The following is a 21,353-nucleotide window of genomic DNA, read 5'->3' on the forward strand; positions in this document are numbered from 1 at the left end:
TCCAGGCCATCAGCAGTTGGGGCAGTAAAACTTTTTTTTAAATGTCACTTTAAATTGTTTTTTAATTTACTTCATTTAATAATGAATGTAACTTGAAAGTAATGCAGCAGTGATGTAATCCATTACAAATCTGAGACAGCAAGGTATGGGACTACTTTAAAATAACAGTTACAAGTAATCTATAATACAGTTTGGAAGTAACTTGCACAACCTAACTGATGTCAGCATGCAGTGGCTATAAATGTTTCTGACATTCTAGTAGATCATTCCACAGGGTGGCGCTAGAGGACAGAGACAGTTTTCACCTTGTACTAAAGACTATGCAGGTCTATGCTATGATTAGAATAGACAAGATTACTTTTAGAATCTTCATTCTGCTAGATTGTAATTACCGTATTTTTTGTTTTTGACATAAGATCTCTAAATCTCGTGTCAACTTTAGCATAGATTGACCACAGCTAATTTTTCCAACATCTTTTTTCATATTTTTCATTCATGTTTAAAATAAATTATTCCCCTGTCGTGACACACATTTGTACTTTTTACAGACTGGAGTTTTTGGGAAAGGCTTGTTTGTTTTTTGTCTTGATTTCACAAGGACTTTCCTTTCTTGTGCAATATAACATGTGGACAGAACAAATCCTGACAAAATCCAGGATCCAGATCCAAACAAGCAAGGCTGTGTCCTCCTAAAAACACAACATCAGCTGTTCAAAAAATACTTTTAGGCTTATTCTGTAAGATTTTCACTAAAAAAATGTTTAAAATGCTCAGCCCAATTTGATTTTCCTGACATTTCCTGAATGTGAGGAGAGCCAAACGCTGCTTAGTGAAAAATACAGTATTGATCTGGTAATAAAGTTAATAAGTAACAGAGTGGTCTTTGTCCATTTCTACATCGCTTTTCATTTTAGAATAAAAGTTCATCTCCATCCACACAGTCTAACTTTGGAACGGCTCCGTCTTTGAGGTTCAGCATGAAAACTTCTGTCATCTGGAGTTTGCTGGTCTTTCTTCTTCTCTGCACGGGTGAGGCCATTCTGCATAACTTTAAACTCAGCTTTTAAAGTCAAAATTGCTTGAAAAATAATAATAATGTGATATTGAAAATGTAAACAAGCATAATTGAGAATTAAAATAATATCACTACTAAATAATACTAGATTCACCCAAACAAAAATTTGATTTTTTTCAATCTCCTTTTCACAGAGAGCAATTTAAAACTGTTCTAAATGTGTTTCTTTTCCTTTCCTTTAAACAAAAGTAGAGATGTGGTCATAGAAAAATCATTTACTGTGTTCTTTTTTTCTTCATTTTGTTTCTTTTGTAATTATTTTCTTTTGTGTTTGGTGATTAAAATATTTTTTCTCTAACATCTAAATTTGTTAGGTTATTTCACAGAAATAAATCTCAGGTCAATTGCAGTTTTATAAGGAATGATTTCAATAAAAATAAACCAAAATATGTTTCTGTTTTTTTTTGTTTTGTTTTAGAATTTGAGGAGTTAAGGTACCAATTAAACTAATGTGTAAAACTGACAAATCTTTTTAACTTTCATGTTAAAAAAAGCTTAAAAACTAAATATTTGGAATCAAATCATATCAAATAAAAATGTCACATTCTCTCAATAGAACCATTGTTTAATGTTTCACAGTAGAAAGCAAACTATTCAGAAATAAGTTATACAGTTTAGTTAATTTTTTAAATTCCTTGCAAAAAAAACAAAAAGACAGTATTGGAAAAAAAGTTTGCCCACCAGAAAATTTTGGGATTTAAAACCACATGATTTGTTGTCAATATTTTAGATCAAAAACAAAAAAATAAGAAATCAAAAAGGATATTTATAGGATGTGTGTGTTTTTTTTCCTTAGGAGAGGTTGAGTGTCAGTGCACAGCAGATGGCCTGGAAATTCAGGGGGGTACTTACACCCTAACAAAGGGCCTAGAGACCAACAGCTTGCTGGTCTATCAGTGCCCTGATAACTTCTACCCGTACCCAGACACAATTCGTGTGTGTCACCCCAACAAACAATGGAAACCACGACCAAAAAAGTTTTCTCCCCAGAGATGCAAGCGTGAGTGAGAGTCTCACTGAAGTCAGTGCTTTGCTCCTGCAACTGTTTCAATTTTTGTAAATGAAGTTTGCTCTGTGCTGCAGCTGTGGAGTGTCCTGACCCTAACGTCCTGGAGAACGGAAATGTGTTTCCCCCTTTGGAGAGATACCTTGCTGGCAACACCACCACATTTGAGTGCTACTCTGGTTACACAATGCGCGGCTCTTCAAGTCGTACCTGCTTATCCAATGGGAAGTGGAGTGGCTCCACCACTATCTGCAGTCGTGATTGTAAGTCTTCAAAACCCATTGAGGAGCCACCTTGACTGTATCCTTCTTCTGTGTTTGAATAGCCAAGGAAAATTAGGTTTCTGAATCTTCTTCTCCATCTTGTGTCCTCTCACAACAGCCGGGGACGCATGTCCTGATCCTGGTGTCCCACCCGGTGCCTCAAGGAGAGGAAACACATTCGATGTTGGTTATGATGTCACGTACTCCTGCAATGGCAACCTGTTTTTAGTGGGGTCCAGAGTCAGAGTGTGTCAGGAGAACAGCCAATGGACCGGCAGAGAGCCTGCATGCTACTGTAAGACAGACAAGTGTGGTGTCCTAATTCCTTCACTGCTCACTATTCGCTGCACTATATAGTGCAATTTCAAAATTGAGTGCCCTAGATATTTGCTTTAAAAATACAGGGCACTTAATTGTCTCACACTATATATTTTTTTAGTAGTTAGGGGGAGATAGTCAATAAATAGTAATTATGACCTTTGATCTGATGTTTGACATTAAAAATGGTTACCATTCTACCTCATCTTGATAATTTGATTTTCAGTCAACAGTTTTGGTGGGTCTTTTGAAGAAAGCAAATGTGTAAAAGGACATTTTAAGCGCAGTTCTGGGTAGTAAACCAGTTTTATTTCTTACTGGAGACAAACATAGCTAAACATCTTAATCTTTGTTTTCATTTGAGTTTCTTTGCTGTTTAGAAGTGGGGAGACAGATCGACTACAAAATGTTTTGCGCTTTACCGTAAATCTGTGAACCCAGCAAACGTTTTGACATTAAAACACAATAGTAGAAGTATAGCAACAACACAGCTGCTTCTGTGTTTAATGAGGTGCTGTTACGATAACATGGTTGGTCATAATAAAGAAGAAAAAAACGTTTGACCATTTTTCAAAAAAGGCTGTGGTGACCCCCTAAGGGAGCAGCCACAAGCAACAAAGATGTTTGTTGTTTTTTTGTTTTTTTTTTTTGGGGGGGGGGGGGGGGGGTAAAACTATTTTTTCCAACTATAACAAAGTAAATTTATTTCCAATCAAATCCAACTTTTACTGCATTTTGTTAAACAAATTCAAGCTTAAAATGTGAAAATCATAATGTGACCTTCAACTGATCTGCTCTTTCTGGGATCTGTCTTGTTCTGGGTTGTTGTGAAATCAATCTAAATTCCTCCATGGAATCATTAAAGTTCAATTTAATACAATACAATTTTATTTTATTCTATTCTTTGTCCTTTCAAACACATTTGTGATACTTTGACAAAAGAAATTCCTAACTCTTTTTTGTTTGTCCTTTCTTCGTCTCTTTGCAGCCAAATTCACATATGACACTTCCCAAGAGGTCTCAGAAGCATTTGGCAGTTCCATCAAAGACAGCCTCACCACCCTGCAGCCCACAAGTAAGTTTCTAAACTTTTATTTTTTATGTTTAATATTTTAGGAGGGCCTAAAATCGTTGTTATTGACACCAACAAGTGTTATTACTTAATTCTTGCTATTATACAGAAGATTCTGTTTATATGCTTTTGTTCCTGCACCACACACAAATACATTATCATAATAAAACAGTAAAGGTTTTGTTGCCCAGATGACACACAAGCTGGGAGAAAAATCCGCATTTCAAAGAACGGGACGCTCAACATCTACATCGCCTTGGACATTTCAGAGAGTGTTGAAGAAGAACACTTCAAAAGAGCAAAGCTGGCCATCATTACACTTATTAAAAAGGTAAAAGTCATGAAACAGCTGACTGTGTTGGATCTCTGCTGGCTTTATGTCCTGATAAAATTCAAAGTGATGCTTGTGCTGTGTTGTTTGCTTATCTGGTTGCTGCTTTACTTCTAAAGAGATTTGGCTAAAAACTGCATAATTATGGTTAAAAGACTACTGGGAACATTTGAAAGTAGATCAAGAGAAGACTGGAATGGGACTTAAATCTCACTTTATTTTAAATTTGTCCCTTTTTTTGTCATGGCTGTACTTCTTTGGAAACAGACGTAAGATTTTCCCTTAAAAAGGGGTGATACGGTGTAAAAATAAGATCGAGCTATATTTTTTTATAAGTTTTTGTGCGTCCACTCTCTCCCTGAATGCTGAGAGTGTACCACCGATATCAGGCATTCGTCCTATCAGTTCAGGGGTCTCAAAATGGGGTGAAGATTCATCTTGAAAGGTGCTGGCCACACACCTGCTGAGCTGTGAAAACATGCTGGAAATCCAGCTATAAGTGCAGCGTACTGCTAAAATCAATCCATCATCTGCTGCTTTAAAATTAGACATACTTAGAAGAAACCGAAATGATTCAGAAATGTGGATTCAACATTTTTTTTCCTCTCTTAAGAAAGACTACATATAAACTTGGTTATTTGGCAGCCACCGTTTCTGAATTATGCACAAAGCTTTTTAAACACAGTCTCATAAGCACATTTGACGACTTGATCACACTTACCCCACATGAGTTTTGCTGCCAGCAGAGCAGCCCATTAGGAGTAAATCTAATTACAAATCATAACTGTGAGTGATGTGTCTTGGCAAGGACCCTCTGGCTTGTAGTCAATGCACACCACTGGAAATGCTTTTCACTGATATATTATTCAATTAATTGATCAAATAAAAGAAGGAGCCCTTTGAAATGTTGAACAGCATCGGATGAAGAAATTATTTTTACATCAGTCCAACAAGTCAACATATAGAGCATGTATTAGAGGTTTACAGCAGCTCACCTTTATTTCTGTCCACAGATTGCAGCCTTCACTGTGTCGCCAAACTATGAAATCCTCTTTTTCTCCGCTGATGTGTATGAAGTTGTCAGCATTGTTGAATTTTATGAAGGCAAAATAACTCTGGAGTCTGCCATCAAAAATTTGGAAGATTTTCAAATAGGTGGTAAGGGGAAAAAAAAACTCTTTCTTTTCTACACAAATTATATTTTAGTGTTATGTTTTATTCTGCTTGTTAGGTTGTTCATTTTTGTGTTTTACCTTTTAGACAAGAGCACTGGAACAGACGTGAACGCTGCTTTAAAGAAATTTGAAGAAGGTATGGCTTGGATAGAGCAAAAAACTGGAGATAAATTTAGTGAACATCGTCACGTCTTTCTCCTCTTCACGGACGGTAATTATGAAATCTCTGTTCAGATTTCTTTGTGCTTTCTGTCAGACTACTTTAGTAACACCCTAATGGCGGAAACTTCTGTCTTTTGCATGCAGCAAACATACCTGAAATGTATTTATCTGTAACAAAAACTTGAATCTTTTTTAAGGTGCATACAACATGGGTGGCTCCCCATTGCCAACATTAGCCAGAATAAAGAACAGGGTCTACATGAGTCCCACAGGTGATCCCGGATCAAGACTGGATTATCTTGGTGAGGTTATCATTCTAATATATTGTTGTGGTTGCATTACAGAATCATAAACTTCTCTGGTTGCTTGTTGTTGTGTTGCAGAGAGCTACGTCTTCGGCATCGGGGCTAACATCTTTGATGATGACCTGCTGCCCCTCACAGCAGGAACGGAAGGAGAATTGCATTACTTCAGACTGAAAAAAGAAACAAATTTAGCAGCCACCTTTGATGATATAATTGGTAAGCTGTCTTTCAAAAATAATGCAGGAAAGCTACACAATGGTGTGCCAAACTTATACAAGTTTGGTCTTTTATGTTGACCGGTCTAAGGCACACCTGTGCAAGGTTGGTTGCTGTCTAATCAGCATCTCGACATGGCACACCTGTCAGGTTGGATGGATTATCTAAGCAAATGAGAAGTGCTCACTATCACAGATTTAGACAGTTTCTGAGCAACATTTGAGAGAAATAGTACAGATAACTATCCCGGTGAATAGATTTTATTTTATCAATAAAGAAGATGTATTTGCCTGTTTATGCTGTAATCAATAGGTTTTAATTCAGATTGTTTGTAAATTTATGTATATCCAGTTGAAAAAGCCCATTGATCCTCTTAAACTTGCCTGACAGCATGGGTGGGGTGTAGTAGGGATATTAGGCTAGCCTGGGAAAAAACAAAATCTAAAGGACCAAATAGCCTCAGTTTCAGCAGAAGACATGATAACAAATTTAAATACTTTAGTAAAATAAATACCAGTTATAATTATTACTGTTAGTATTTTGTCCTTAATCTCTTTCTGAATTTGCGTTATTTACTACAGATGAAAATGAAGTCATTGGCCTCTGTGGTCTGCACAGAGACTATGAACTCACAGCTGACAAAGACGGCAAAAGGAGAAGATATCCATGGGTGGTGTTTATCAATATCCAGGTAAAGGATTTAGGAACTTAGTATGTCAAAAAAAAAGGTGTTGTTATGTAACTTTACTCCATAATGTTAGACTTCATGAAAAAAAATGTGTTTGCCTTCTACTTAAGGGCAAATCCCCGAAGAAATGCTTGGGCTCTCTGGTGTCGAGTGAGTTTGTCTTGACCGCTGCCCACTGCTTCATCTTCAGTGATGAGCCACAAGATGTCAAAGTTGAAATTGACGATGGGAAAGGCAGCAAAGGTAGCAATTAATGATCACCTTAATTAACCGTTATGTACATGCATTTATTCATCTAAACAAGCACTGAAATGCCAAATTGTGGCCTTGCTGGCTTTTAAAATGCCTGCAAAGAATAAAAAAAAGGATTAATGAATTCTGATCATAAACGTATACTTTATAGTCATTTATTCCCCCAATAACTTTGCCTCTCGCTCCTTTACTATACAGAGAAGAAAGTGAAAACATTTAAGCTACATCCACAGTACAATGTTACAGCTCGAGTGAAACAAGGCGTGGCTGAGTTTTATGACTATGATATTGCTCTCATCCAGCTGGAGCGACCTGTTCAACTCTCCATTTCTGCCAGGTATTGTGCAGTAATGGGATGTGAGCTCTTGTTCTTGTTTGAGAAAACCGTTCACAACCGCTTGACATCAAAACAATTATTTTTCAGACCCATATGCATACCTTGTACTAAGGAAACCAGTGATGCTCTCAGACTCCCCGGGTCAGCAACATGCAGAGATCAAGGTATAGTGACTTTTGTTGAACCGGTAATGTTAGGTTGGGAGTGTGAGGGGCTGTAAGATAGTGGGAGGTGTGTCATCAAACATTTGAGGGGAAGAGGGGGCGGGCTTTCTCAACATCAACAATCTCACCAACAAATCAGAGGCAAATTTCTACTAAGATACAGCTGCTGTGTTCAAACTATGTCCAAGAAAACAACACAGGTTTTTGGCCAAAAACGACATAAAGACCACTGGGATTGCTTTGAAATTAGTTCAAAAGAGGATCGCGGTGGGACTTTAAAATACACACCAGGGTCATTTTTATGCAGTAATTTGGTAAACTGGTGGTTTATCAGTTCTTAAAGGGAGTCTGGGTTACCGTCACTGCAGCTCCTGTAAAGCTTCCAGCCCTCATTTAGTCCACTATTGATTTTAATGACAGTTGTGGTTTTACTGCACTGTTCTACTTTAACACTAATTTATGGCACTTGTTAAAACAATGGGTCATTGATTTAGAACAGGGAGGAGAAAAGTGGAGGCTTTCTATATGCTCTGTTCAACCTAATTTTTGTAAAATTGTACAGGACTTTGGCACAACAATGAGCCTTTGCTTTTGACTGACACAACTGCTTTCAGCAAAAATGTATTCCTAGGAGCACCATAAGCTAAACTAATTTCCAACACATCATCTGAACAGCAGGTTGTTTGGAAATTTCCATCTCTGCATCAGGTGATACAGATACCGCAATACCTGAAAAAGGATTTTCAATAGAAAGTAGGAACTGCTGGAAAACAATCTGGAGCGGTAGATCTGGAAGACTGGAGTTAGATTGCCTGTGTAAGAAAAAAACTTTCCAGTCTTCAATAGCACCAAAATGAAATGTTCATTTTTCTTTTACCATACAGAGGAGCTTTTATTGAAAAACCAACGAGAAAGACTCAGTTTCTTGACTCGGACAGAACCACTAGTTGGTGAAAAAGATGTCTATGCAAAGCTTGGAGATAATGTAAGCCTTTTTTGTCATTGGATATTTTGTTGTTGTTTTACTAGTTGTCAAAATGTAATCAATTGAATTTTTGTGCTCTCAATGCAGAGAGATCTATGCATCAAAAAGGCATTGAAAGCAAAGGGAATAACAACAACAGACCCAAAGGTTCCTGTGACGGATAACTTTCTGTGCACTGGAGGTGATAGAGACCACATAGCATGCACAGGTATGTTTCCTCTCTCAACTCACCATTATACCACCTGCAGTACAAATTGATATCCCATTGTGGGTATTTTTTGGATCTGTTGAACAGGTGACTCTGGAGGAGCTGTGTTTAAGAACTATGAGAGTCGCACAATACAGGTAATAAAAAATAAATTCAAATAAATCATAATGGAGTGAGGTCACACTTGACCTTAGCACCAGGGTAGTCGGAGTTGAAGAATTTTGTAAGATACTGTACATAGAAAAACTAGTGTATTGAGTAAGAAAAGTATGGGTACATGTCACTTCTAGTGTGAAGCTAAGTTCATACCGCTTTCGGTATGAACTTAGTCTCATATGTCTTGTGAGAAGTTAAGTCCATTTTTGGGCTCTCTGTACAAAATGTGTGTCCATTGAACATGTGTTGCAAATTAATTAGGTCGAACTTTGACCAATCAGGGACTCTGATTTGGTATTGACGAATGGATGATGTCCCTTTTAAGTCGCGGAAATGCGAATTGTTCATGAATTGATCATGAAGGAGAAATGAATAATTGTGATTTGTGTCTGAAAAGAATTCTATGACACCGAGCACTATAGAGAATAGAGCTGTGAAAGAAAAAGCCTGAAGCTAGATTTGCGAGTTTTGTACTGCTTTGACATTTTGCACCAAGTCACCTCCAACTGTAGGTACTGTAGTAACAGCAGCAATATAAAAAGAAGATGAAGCCCCTCCCTGCTCGTCCAATGTGAACACCATATGCGTGTTCAAGACGATGAAGTACAAATAATGCAGTCCACTTTCTTACAGTGTCTTTGCATTCCACAGATTGCTTTGGTAAGCTGGGGAACCCAGGAGATTTGCACTGGAGGTGGTATGAGAGAGACAACGCCTGAATCCAGAGATTTCCACATCAATCTTTTCAAAATGGTTCCTTTTCTCAAATCAATCCTTGGAGATGACGATCAGGACGATTATGCACCCCTTACATTTATAAACTAACAAACACATTCAATTAAGAAAGTCTCTTGAATAAGAGGCGACAATGCCTTTGAATTAAAAAAAAAGCTAAAGACCAGATGTTCTTTTGTTTTGTTTTTTTAAACCCTGTTTCTGCTATTAAGACAATAATCGTTTTTTCTGTACTTCTGCCAATTCAATGATTCAAGCTGCTGTCTCAAGCTAATATAATATATGCAGTACACCTTGTCAATAAAGGGATTTTTTTTCTCATCCCAGTCACAAGCATGTTTTTAACAAAAGTCGGTCAAAGAACCACAGTATATGAAAAGTCATCCAGCTCCTGTTACTGCAGGAATCTGTTCTTAACTGGACTTTAAAGACTCACTCTAATGAAATTGTGTTTTTTAACATGTAGTTGTGGCATTTCTCTTATGATGGAGGACATAAAGAAAGTTGAGATTAATTTTTTATCTTTCTGAGTATTTCTTTGTTCGAATAATTGTGAATCAAGTGCAGATGAAAAAAATGCTGTTTGAAAAGCTTCTATTTGTGACGTAGAAGCAACAATGGGCAGGCCACAAGCTCCCTGCTCCACTCCATTTTGATGCATCCACTTGTAGACAAATAGATCCGTGTACGTCTTCATTTTCCTCAACCAATCTGGCATCTGGATCAAAACTTTATGGCTGGATATCTCCAGTATTGCTCACTGGGGCTGTGAGGGGCTGTAACTGGCTGGAGGGACTGCAAACAGATGGGTGAGGGGAAGTGGGGTTGGGGTTGCCACTCTGCTCAAACTATGTCCTAGAAAACAATACAGGTTTTTGGATTTTGGGAAAAACTGCATAATTAGAATTAAAAGATCTTTGGGAACGCTTTGAAAATAAAACATAGGTGATCGGAGTGGATCTTTAAAGATTGATCTGTCAGTATCAACTGAAGGATATTCTTCCTTAATGACATTCCATTTTGTTTGGATCATTTGGAACCATACTTATCTGAATTTCTAGAGACTGACGTGTACACAAATGTCAGGTGTCAGGGTCGCCCTCGTACTCCTGATTGAGGACCTGATCATTCACACCTGTTTGGCATTTAGACAACCTATATTGGTCATTCACACCATCCAGCCATTGTCGGTTCGTCTGCTTCCATGAAGGACTCACCCATCAATGCCAAGGCCTATGCCAAAGCTCACGCCAAAGCCAACGCCAACGCCAAAGCCAATGCCAAGGCCAAAGCTCATGCCAAAGATCACGCCAAAGAACCAAAGCCAACCCCGAAGAACCAAAGCAACACCAAAGAACCAAAGCCAAAGAACCAAAGCCAACACCAAAGAACCAAAGCCAACACCAAAGAACCAAAGCCAAAGAACCAAAGCCAAAGAACCAAAGCCAACGCCATAGAACTCAAAACCAACCCCAAAGAACCAAAGCCAACGCCAAAGGTCCAAAGCAAAACCCCTCTCCCTCCTATAATAAATTTCACAATTTCAGACTCCTGAAAGTCCCTGTCTGCATTTTCGGGTCCAGCTTACTCCTAACCTAACAGCAAATCTACGGATCTGTTTTTTTCTTTAAAAAAAAAGTATTTTACCCTCATTAAAAAAATCAGATAAAGCCATGTTTGCAACGATCAGCAATGCCCCCATGATGAGACAAACTCTGAGGCAGACAGAATGTGTCTATTTGATCTGAAGTCACAACTTTGCCAAAACAAACAAGCAAAGAGAAGAGTTCCCGTAAATGATGAGCAGCAGTCAAAGTTCACTCATGACCTGAACTCGGTGTTATCAGAAACATGACGATGACGATACACTGTTTACAAGGGAAAGTAGGTCAGTAATTGGATTAATCGGAACTAAATGTCACTAAAAAAGAATAACATAATAAAGTAATACAGTTTTAATAAATTGAAGGGATTTAAAGCAAGTTTAAAATTTAATTAAACCCTTATGGTAGCACGGATCCTTTAAAAATGCAGATGAAATGCTTTATTTTTGGCTTTTGATGGGGATTTTCTGAAAGTAACACTGCAACAAGTAAATTTTAAGAAAGTAAAAATACAATTTTTTAAAATAAATTGTCTTATTTTGTGTCTCGCAAGAAAAATAATCTCATCAAGAAAGTTTTTCAATCACAAAACAATCTTATTTAGAGAAATATCTTGGTTACAAGAATTTCTTCCTTAAAACAAGAATTCTTGTTAAGACCTTATTTCTGGGCAGATTTTTTTGGTTTATTTGAAGAAATTTGCCAATGAGGTCAGAATGTTTTACTTATTTTTAAGGGGGGGTTCTGCTTTTGTGCAAGATAGAACGTCTCAAACGTTTATTTTGTAGGATCGTAGTGTCCTTCTTCACAAGTTACCCAATAATCGTCTCTCTCGAGATACTATTTTCCCATTTAAAATACTATTTTCCAACGCAAAAAGTCAAATGTAATCCTCTGGCCCTCAGAGGGTTTAATCATAACTCTTGTGTCTGCCTGGCTGTAATGGGCCGCTCACTCCGGGCCCATTCCCTGCCCTTCGTAAGATAGACGCATTGCGGTCCGACCATCTGTGTGGCTGCAGGCCAAAGCCAGATCATTCAAATTAGATTTAGCTTAGAGCTAACTTATTTTTTTGGCCTAATTCAGTTTCCCCCCCTTCTCATTTGGGCTTTAAGATCAAAAGGAGCTAAATTTGTCAGCTTTATTTTTACTGCCTGACTAAAACAAGGTTGTTACACAGAGAGCAATTTGTTGTGGTCACAATGACTTTATGGCGTCGAACCATTTGAATTTTACTGTTATGAGTTTATAGTGCTTGCTCAATAAATAAACTTTTAGCAACCGTTTTTACTGATGGATATTTGCCGCAACATCAGAGTGAACGGTGGTGAATGCCCCGCTTTTACGCAGCCTCTCTGATGCGGTCTGGTCTGTGATGCACTGGTTCCCATGGGAACATTCATTTCGTTTACCTTAACTAATTGTGAGCGAGGAAGGAGGTCAGGGAAATGAGCGGAGGAGGACAGAAGAAGACAGACAGTGTGGGAGAAGAGATGAGTGGAGAGGCTTAATCTAATGAAAGGCTCTCCAGTTCCCTGATACTGTAAACAGAGAGGAAATTCAAATCAAGAGCCATTCCTTATTGAGTTGAGGGTTCACCGACCTCTATGTCTTCTCTTTTATTTCTCGGGCCTTCCTTCTTGATGGTAGATGAAGCCAGATCTGATTGAAGCCCATCTAACCTGATTAGCGGCGTATGAATACAGCCGTTTGCATAAGTGCAGTGTTTTTCAGGGCAGCCCGGCTCCCTCCTCCCCTCGCTCCTGTTCTTATATGCTTAACGCGCGGAATATTCCTGATGAAGCATCTTGCTGCCTAAACTCTGCCTGATCTGTCTCTCTGTGAGCTCTAAATCAACCTTATGGGCCATTCCAGAGATTGCTGCCATTAAAAACTGCACACATACACATTTCCTGCTGTTCTGAGCTCTGACAAGAAGTTCACAGAATCCACAGCTCCGGTTCACCCCACGCCTGTGTCCAGCTAAACAAATCACCATGGAAAAAAGCTCTGCTATAAACTACCGTGTAGAATATGCTTCTGTATATTTGTCAACTCAAAGAGATCAAATTTATTTGCTTGCAGCAGACTCCCCACAAATGTTTCTGCTGCAAAAGACGTGAATCAATATCGATGCTGAGATCCAGGAGGATAAATGTGGGTTTTTCCTGCCGGGACCCCTGTAGGGATTTTGCTTGCTCATCCGCCCACATGTGTTTTATAGACTTGAAGTATCTAACAATGTGGGATACCTTGAGGGGAGTGGTCAAGAAAGAGCAAGATTTTTCAATTCAAATCATAATTTGTGGTTGCTGATACGATCTATAGTCGACATTGGTTCATTTTGAACAATCCGATTCACTCACCTAAAATGGACTCTAGGACATATTTAGCTAAAACTTCAACCAGTGTGACTCAGAGATGAATACCTTGATACTGATTTTATTTATATAACCTTATATCACAACATAGTTGTCTCAATGAATCTTACATCCCCTACTGATCTTATAATGATGGGCAGTTTATTGGCCTTACCAAGTGTCTCTAAAGTTTTATCCATACGTACTTTGTGGGTCATGTAGTTCTTTGGGCTTTCTCAGACTGATAGAGTGACAGAGTGATAAAGAAAAGTAAAGTGTACCCTCTAGCATTTACATAAGAGTTCCATTCCTTCGTTTACAACCTTAAATATGTGGGTAAAAGCAAGAGAGTGCCAAAGCGTCAAATATACAGACAGATTTGAAAATCGTTCTTAGTGGTCTTTTAGTTTTGATGATGCCACTCTGCAGAAAATATGTCCTAGAAAACAATACAAGTTTTTTTTACTTTGGCAAAAACTGCATAATCATAATTAAAAGATCTTTGGGATTTTTTTTAAATGAGATCATAGGTGATCAGAGTGTTTTTTTAAAGATTGTTCTATCAGCACCAGCTGAAGGATATTTCTCCTAAAGTACCGCATGTCTTGATGACATTCCATGTCGATTGGATCATTTGGAACCTTGCTTATCTGAATTTCTAGAGACTGACATGTGCGCAAATCTATGGATCTGTTTTATTCTTTTAAAAAAGGTTTTTTACCCTCATTAAAGAGAATCAGATCAACGCCATGTTTGCAAAGATCACCAGTGCCCCCTAATGAGACAGATTCTGAGGCAGACAGAATGTGTCTATTTGATCTGAAGTCACGACTTTGCCAAAACAAGCAGGCAAAGAGTTGAGTTCCAGTAAATGATGAGCAGCAGTCAAAGTTCACTCATGACCTGAAAACGAAGTTATCAGAAACAACAACAAAGGAGTGAACCCTCAATTGAATACTAAAGTTATCGATATGGAGAAGCCTGAGAATAATCGGATTACTCCGGCTGACATCATTAATAATACCAGACAGGCTATTAAACACAGTCAATTCAGAGAGCATTAACATTCACATCTATGTGTTCAATCATCTCTAAGGGACTTAAGCAGAGAATAAATGCCTGAAACTCAAAGTTCTGACTGTGATCTGGCATACACTTAAAGGTGTCCCTAATGCCTTCTTTGTCTGTCTCGTATCACTATGGTAACACTGCATGTATGGTACTGACACGTTTTCAGTTGCATCATGGACCCATATTTAAACTTTGTTTTATTAAGATGCCATTTTTTAAAATCAAATGCTTCTTCCAAATTAGGGCTGCCAACTCTACCACAGTTCTGTTTTTAACTTAGCTTTGCCCTACCTGCTGCAGATCACCTGAATTGGGTGTGAGCCAATCAGATTCTGGAGTCATCTGATCCAAGATGGTAGATCTATGCAGCCCTGCAGGGACACATCTACCTCATCCAAACAGATACTTTTCACTCCCTGTGGAAAGAAAGAAAGGAAAGTTCTGCTGCGATTGATCAGCTGATGGCCTGAGCTGCCATTTGATGGCCTTCCTGTAAGGATTTAGAATTCTAGGATGATCCATTCTTTTTTTTTTTTTTTGGTCTGGATCCTAGAGAACTGAAAAATGTTTAGTACAACAAAATGTCTAAATCTTTTTTTCCCAATTCAAAACCTTATAACTTATAAGGATGATTTAACTGCAACATAATGGTGCATTTTAATTTCAGATATATGTAAATTGTTTTTTTTTAGTGGAGTTATGAATATTTGATATTATTGAGACATATTTGCATTTCAAATTGAAGCTTTCAAAGAAACTGAAACCTCGTTATTGCATGCTGCAGGGTGGACCTTAGAGGAAATGTTTAAATACCTCTGATTGAGTTAAAGGAGATCATTTTCATGTAACACTTTTGTAATGATAATATCAAAGCTCGAATAATGAGAGATGGATTGAAATCTGCCTCTTGTCAGCGTTTACGACGAGATGCACTCGTGTGATTAGATGTCCCGGGATCGATGCTGCCCCTTCTCCCTATCATTAAGACTGCTCTTAACAGATTACAGCCCCCTCCCAAACCCGCAGTCCCGTATCCCACTGCTCCTCCTCCCAGATCACAAACCCTTTCTTTCTGCAGACAGAACACTGCACTCTCCTTTCTGCTCTCCATTCTTTTAGTTTTGTTTTTTTTCTTCCCACCTCCTGAGGTCCAGGTGTGTGTTTTTTTGGTTTTACTTCAATACATTTGGTGTTCTGGTTGAAGATCGGACAGAAATGAAAAAGAACAAATTAAAACAGAAGCTGGGGCGCTAAATAATAGGTGGAAACCAAAGATGGACCTCCTCATCTTTCTGTTTCTTCACCTTTTTTGCTTTGATCCATCAGCAGGTAAAAGCCTCATCACAGGTAAGTTATACAATTTAAAAAAAACACAAAGAAGATACTTGAACAAAAAGCGGATTTGTCTCTATTTGTTTTCACACATTGATGCCACGCTGGACTTATGGTTCTGGAAGCTGACATATTTGAAGCCAGAGGTTTGTGAAAGTGTTTTTTTACATATTAGTGTGTCAGAAGGAGTACAGCTTTTACTCTTTACAAAAGTAAATTCCTTTATTTAGTGAATTTAGGGAAATCGTGAGGATAGTTTCACACAGTATTATCACTCAGAGTGTGTGTTTAGGTCAGCGTGTGTGCAGGGCCGGAAAAGGGAAGCCGTGTTACAAGCTGGCCTATTTCTCGGAGCTCCGCTGGAAGCTAAACTTTGTGGAGGCAGATCTGGCCTGCAAACGGGATGGAGGCCAGCTGCTCAGCGTGGAATCGGAGTCTGAGCAGAAGATCATTGAGCAGCTCATCACCGAGCTCCGCCCAACAGATGGAGACTTCTGGATCGGTCTTAGACGCAATGATGCTTTGGAGGACAACATTCCAGACTGCCCCTCGCAGTACTACTGGCTGGACGGAAGCAGGTCCACATTCAGGTGGAAGAAGAGTTCTTTCTTCTCACGAAAAATCTGTCTCAGTTCTACATTACAGACCACCTTGAGGAGGAATGTTACTATTTTGTTAACTGTGCTAATCTAAGTTCTTGAAATATGGGAAACATCTTTCTAGTTTAAAAGTTCTACATTTTCAAAAACTGTCCTTTTATGTGTGTAAATATATCTCTGGACCCTTCAGACTTCATGTGAAAGTTGTTTATTTGCTGATAAAACTGCCCCATGTCTTAAAAAAACATATATCGATGTTTCCTTAAGAGATGAATTGGAGTTCTTTCCCAATAATCCCCACAGTAGAGTTTTTTTCGGAGAATAAGTCCTGATTTTCCCCCCATAGATTCGTTATGGGTGTGACTTATACTCCGGTGCGACTTATACTCCAGAATATACAGTAATTTTTATCACACAGTTAAGGTGAAAGAAATTCACTGCTAAATTCATGATGTAGGCTAAACCTGAATCAAGAGCCCAGACGCAAACCTTTCTGTTAGCATCCTGAACATGTCAAAACATAATATTATTTACATGAATTCTCAAGTTTGGTCTGATTTTAAAAGTAAAGTTTTTATGTATTTCTTATTTACTTAGAGAGCTACTTCTTCTGTTGTCTTTTAGATGGCAGTAGAGGTCTTTGCAAGATAGCCTCTGATATTCGGTCAAAACTGAAAAATTGGCACAAATGTGACAAAATGCTGAATGACTTCTTAGGTATTTGGAGTTTTACTCCAGTGTAACAATTTTATGTATTTTGTGAACCTTTAAGCCAAACAAAATGGATAGTTCTGTTGTAACAAAGTCTAAGTGGACATTTTGTTGAAATGGTTAACCATCCTTTTATCTGTAGCACAACCTATGCTTTACGTTCTGACGGAAAATTTGGCAGGAAAACAGTTTTATAAGTGCTTTGGTTTTAGGAACTGGCACTTTGATGAGCCGTCGTGTGGCTCAGAGGTGTGTGTGGTCTTGTATCACCAACCGTCTGCTCCGCCTGGCCTCGGAGGACCCTACATGTTTCAGTGGAATGACGACAACTGCGAGACAAAAAACAACTTCATCTGCAAATACACTGCAGGTACATCTTTTTTCAAATTCTTGACTAATTTGGCTTTATTGACCTGTTCTTGTATCCAGATGGCTACAACTTTTTATGTTTCCCCCCAACAGAGAGATCGCGGGTACCTGCTCTATCCCCCAACGCCACGCTGACAGGTGACTGAGCTACAACTGCAATATGACTCAGACTTCACCTAATATTTTCCATACTTTCTGACTTTTATACTCTAGTCTTAAGCAGTTTTTGTATACAGATGCTCTTCCTTCACCGGAGCTCCCGGAAGAACCAAATTATCCGAGTCAGAACAGAACAGGTCAGACAACATTTTACCCACAACCTCCAGGACAGTCTCTTAACCATCATTTTAAAAACATTTGCATCTGTCTTCTAGCCATGAATCTGGTTTACGTCATCATTCCCACCATCCCACTGTTATTGCTGTTGCTGACGGTAATGGGAGTCTGCTGCTTCAAGATGCTGATCACCCGGTGAGGCTGACTGTAACTCTTTCTGTTTCAAAAGAATCGTTTTCTGCTTTCCAGCCTTTTCAGGATTTTACAAGTCCAGGGACTTGAGAATTTAGCCTTTTCATTAAGCACAGATTTGTTTTCACAGATCTGTCAAATGTTTAAATCTGTGCGTGTGTGTATTACAGCAGAAGGAAACAGAAGAAACCAGAAGTGGGTCATACCGACTCGGGGCCTGGCACCAGCCCAACCTCAACTGACGTCTACAACATTATTCGCTCCCAGAAAGATGACGACCTACTTTCCACTCGTCCGCAGACAAAGAACACTTCGTTTTTGTGCTCCTCCCCTGACACGCCAACGGGTGACTACGACAACCTTGGGGGCAGGGACACTGAGAGCGGTTTTGTGACCCTTGCGAGTACGGAAAGCTGCTTGCTGACCTTTGACTTGAACGAGCACAGCCTTGGGCGGCGAGGTCCCCACGACTATAACAACAGGAGCTTGGGCCGCCTGGGTAAAAGAGACCTGAACGACAGCAGTTTAAGTCGCCTTGGTAACCGAGAGTTTTACGACCGAAGTCTGGGTCGGCGCACAACAAAAAGCGAGCACTACAGCCACGGCAGTATGTTCGGGGAGAACGGACTGTACAACGGCACCGTCAGAGCAGCAAGTGAACTTGATGAGCTCAGGCCTGGAAGTCACACAGGAAAATTTGACTTGTACCAGACGTACGTCTCCAATGGGAAGCACGAGACTTTCCAAACCAGCCTGGGAACGTACGGAAATCGGAAATCCTTCCACACAAATCTGGATTGCTACAGGAACAGAGGGAACCTGGACAGTGGACACGGAGGCTTCACAGACCACGAGTGGATCGTCAGAGGACACTACTGATCTGCAGAGGAGAAAGGACTCTAAGGACAACTACTAAACTTGGCAAATGCTCGTCTAGGATGTGGGGTCGATATTAGGTGCAGAAATGGTACAACAAGATTGTGTCCTACTTAGTGCACCATAAAGTGTGCTCGTGATTTTGTTGTGCCGTCTGAATCTACAACTGTAAAATCCAGTGTGCCCTGGAAATTTTCCAGAAGACTGTGAAACACTAGTGTGCACCGATGCTCACTAAATTGGCAAATATACTACTTGCTCTGCAACCTTACATATGACTGCATTGCATTGTGTTTGAACATTTTTGTTTGTGAAAAAATGCATTTAAATTATTTTTTATAAAGCATCCAAGTTTTCATTATCAGTTTACAGTGGATTCATAAAAAGTCTTCAGGATGTGCCCAAATTGGTTTTATAATCCAGGGCACTAGATAGTCCTGCACTATATGTTTTTAAGTAGTTAGAAGTGGGAAGGAAGTTTGGACCAAGAGTTTGGTTGAACGTTAAACGCCTGCATGAATATGTGGCAGCTTGTTTTCTTTGTTTTCTCAGAAGCAATCATTGACTGTGTGTAAGAATTTAAAGAATTTAAATTAAGCAATTTAGTCACCATTGGCAATACGTACCCTGCCATATTGGAAAACAGACATTGTTAGTAAGTAGCGATTGGTCCGAGTCAGTTTAAGTCAGTTTGAGTCTCACCCTAAAGAGTGACATGCATTTGTATGGTTTGGATTTCTGAGATGATATGGTGTGTATGTGAGCACTGACAAAAAGAGTTTCAGCAGCAACCGCTGTTTTAGGATTCTTCTTCTGTATGTCACATGTGTAATAAAAGTCGTATTTTCAGGGTCCCAAAAGTATTTTTTACAGGTGTGTTTTTGCCTCTTCCAGGACAACAGGGGATTGGATGGAGCACCACAGGTGATCTCACCTTGATCAGTGTCAGAGGGGGTTAAGAGGAGATTAGATAAAGAAAATGAGAGTGCAGTGAACTCTGTAACCTGCTCATTGACAAGCTTAGCATCAGGTTTATGCAGAAAGGATTAATGCATGAAATAAAAGAAAAATATTGTGTCTTTGGTTTGGATCAGTTGTAATCTTTATTTTGACATCACGGTTGTCCCTTTGCATGTTAGCAGCCAGGCCTCTAGATTCAAACATGTACATGGTGTGGTCCATGTTTGAAATGCCAAGTCCTCGTTCAAAAAATTTAAAAAAAAAACACAAAAAAGGCCACTAAAGCTGAATATTCTGAACAGCTATTGAAGGATCTCATGCATCCTTATAGCCTGTTTGCCCGGCTTTGTTATGTTGTCCTTGCCTGGTCAAGTATTTTGAGCCTTCTGGCTCCCTGTAGTGACAATGTTTTACGGTACTGAAGTTCACAAAAAAGGAGAAATGTCCACCCAGCGAACCCACTTTGCATTTTGAAAGTCCTTTTAATTGATGTGTACTGAAATGTATGTTTTTTCTCCTGTAATATAGCTTCTATAGCTGTTCCAGTCTAAGTGCCTGCACCCCGAATATACATGACGGCATGAATGTGCAGAGAATGATCTTACAGATATGCATCAACAGTATTTATCATGTCTTGGCATCTCTCCTGCATCTAAGATTTGTTTGGTTGTATATTTCTCACAGTTCTTCCAATAAAAATGATCAGAATTGAAGCCAACGACAATCCCCCTCACGGCTCTTCTTTCCCAATAAACAGCTGTGGTCGTTCATGCCGTTTGATTCTCCTCTTAATTCTGTGGAGCGAATATTTGTAACAGAGTGAAGTGAGACCTCGCCGTGTGTTGTGAATCTCTGTATTTTTCTGTGATCATCATGTGGGCTGAGGAGCAGTGGAGGCTGTGGATTGGACATCTGGATGTCCTTTTGCTGCTTTGATGCCCCGCCCCCTCAACAGCAAGAGTGCGATCCGGTTGTGGGTCGTTGTGCGGCATAATCAGCTCAGCCCAACTCATTTTGCTTGTGTTTTGTGTTAGTTTTGGTAAAAGAGAAACCACTGTTTTCTTAACTCACTTCTTTGTCATTTTATTTTAGTCCAGAGAGTTAGTGTCTTATTTCCCCCGTCGTTCCAGGTAGAGACACACCTGGGGCTTCCTTTGTAATTTTGTTCTTTGGTTCAACCTGAAGCCTTTTTGTAATTGTTTATACTTATGGTTGCCAAGTCGGTTAATAAATCAGCCATTTTATTTACTAGATTATTTACTAATCTGCATATTTGCTCAAAAGTCCCTCTAAATTTTAGAGGGACTTTTGAGCAAATACACAGCCTTTATGCCCCGCCCACTGACTGTAAATGAGAAAATGGTCTGCATGAGTGTGATGTACTAGAAAACGATCTCCAACAAAATTAAGTCAAATCATCGCCGTCATGTTGGATCTACATGACGTCGTAAGCGATGATTGGTCCGAGTGATAACAGTGATAGCCATTTATTTACCAACAGGAGTCAAAAGGATTTTGACTTCTTGGAACTAAGGGGACATCATCTATAAAACAC

At 39.1% G+C, this 21,353-nt stretch overlaps 2 protein-coding genes across 2 annotated transcripts; both read left to right on the forward strand.

Moving 5' to 3' along the window:
* The first annotated feature begins 956 nt into the window (after window positions 1-956).
* On the forward strand, window positions 957-9,615 carry cfbl (complement factor b, like). The gene is given in 18 exon segments (NM_001104805.1): window positions 957-1,029; window positions 1,872-2,075; window positions 2,159-2,344; window positions 2,463-2,639; window positions 3,651-3,737; window positions 3,926-4,065; window positions 5,079-5,223; window positions 5,326-5,451; window positions 5,600-5,704; window positions 5,786-5,923; window positions 6,505-6,614; window positions 6,722-6,854; window positions 7,062-7,200; window positions 7,288-7,364; window positions 8,249-8,349; window positions 8,437-8,557; window positions 8,645-8,694; window positions 9,365-9,615. Coding segments are annotated over 18 exon segments (2,265 nt in total). The 5' UTR covers window positions 957-977; the 3' UTR covers window positions 9,539-9,615.
* Window positions 9,616-15,542: 5,927 nt separating this feature from the next.
* Window positions 15,543-20,571, forward strand: layna (layilin a). Its single transcript, XM_011483522.4, has 8 exons — window positions 15,543-15,830; window positions 15,941-15,961; window positions 16,108-16,405; window positions 17,338-17,495; window positions 17,588-17,632; window positions 17,731-17,790; window positions 17,869-17,965; window positions 18,133-20,571. Exons 1-8 carry the CDS (start codon window positions 15,758-15,760, stop codon window positions 18,839-18,841), a joined length of 1,461 nt encoding a protein of 486 aa, XP_011481824.1. The 5' UTR covers window positions 15,543-15,757; the 3' UTR covers window positions 18,842-20,571.
* Window positions 20,572-21,353: the final 782 nt, after the last annotated feature.

The sequence above is a fragment of the Oryzias latipes genome, chromosome 14, assembly GCF_053564925.1.
Source record: "Oryzias latipes strain Hd-rR chromosome 14, Olatipes_Hd-rR_3.1".
Classification (NCBI taxonomy): domain Eukaryota; kingdom Metazoa; phylum Chordata; class Actinopteri; order Beloniformes; family Adrianichthyidae; genus Oryzias; species Oryzias latipes.

What these genes read in the sequence shown, in the direction of transcription:
- layna (XM_011483522.4), top strand. Translation starts at nt 15,758, where the DNA reads ATGGACCTCCTCATCTTTCTGTTTCTTCACCTTTTTTGCTTTGATCCA. An exon ending in AGGTAAAAGCCTCATCACAG is followed by an intron (nt 15,831 to 15,940) that starts GTAAGTTATACA and finishes TGGTTCTGGAAG; the next exon opens with CTGACATATTTGAAGCCAGA. An exon ending in TTCAAGATGCTGATCACCCG is followed by an intron (nt 17,966 to 18,132) that starts GTGAGGCTGACT and finishes TGTGTATTACAG; the next exon opens with CAGAAGGAAACAGAAGAAAC.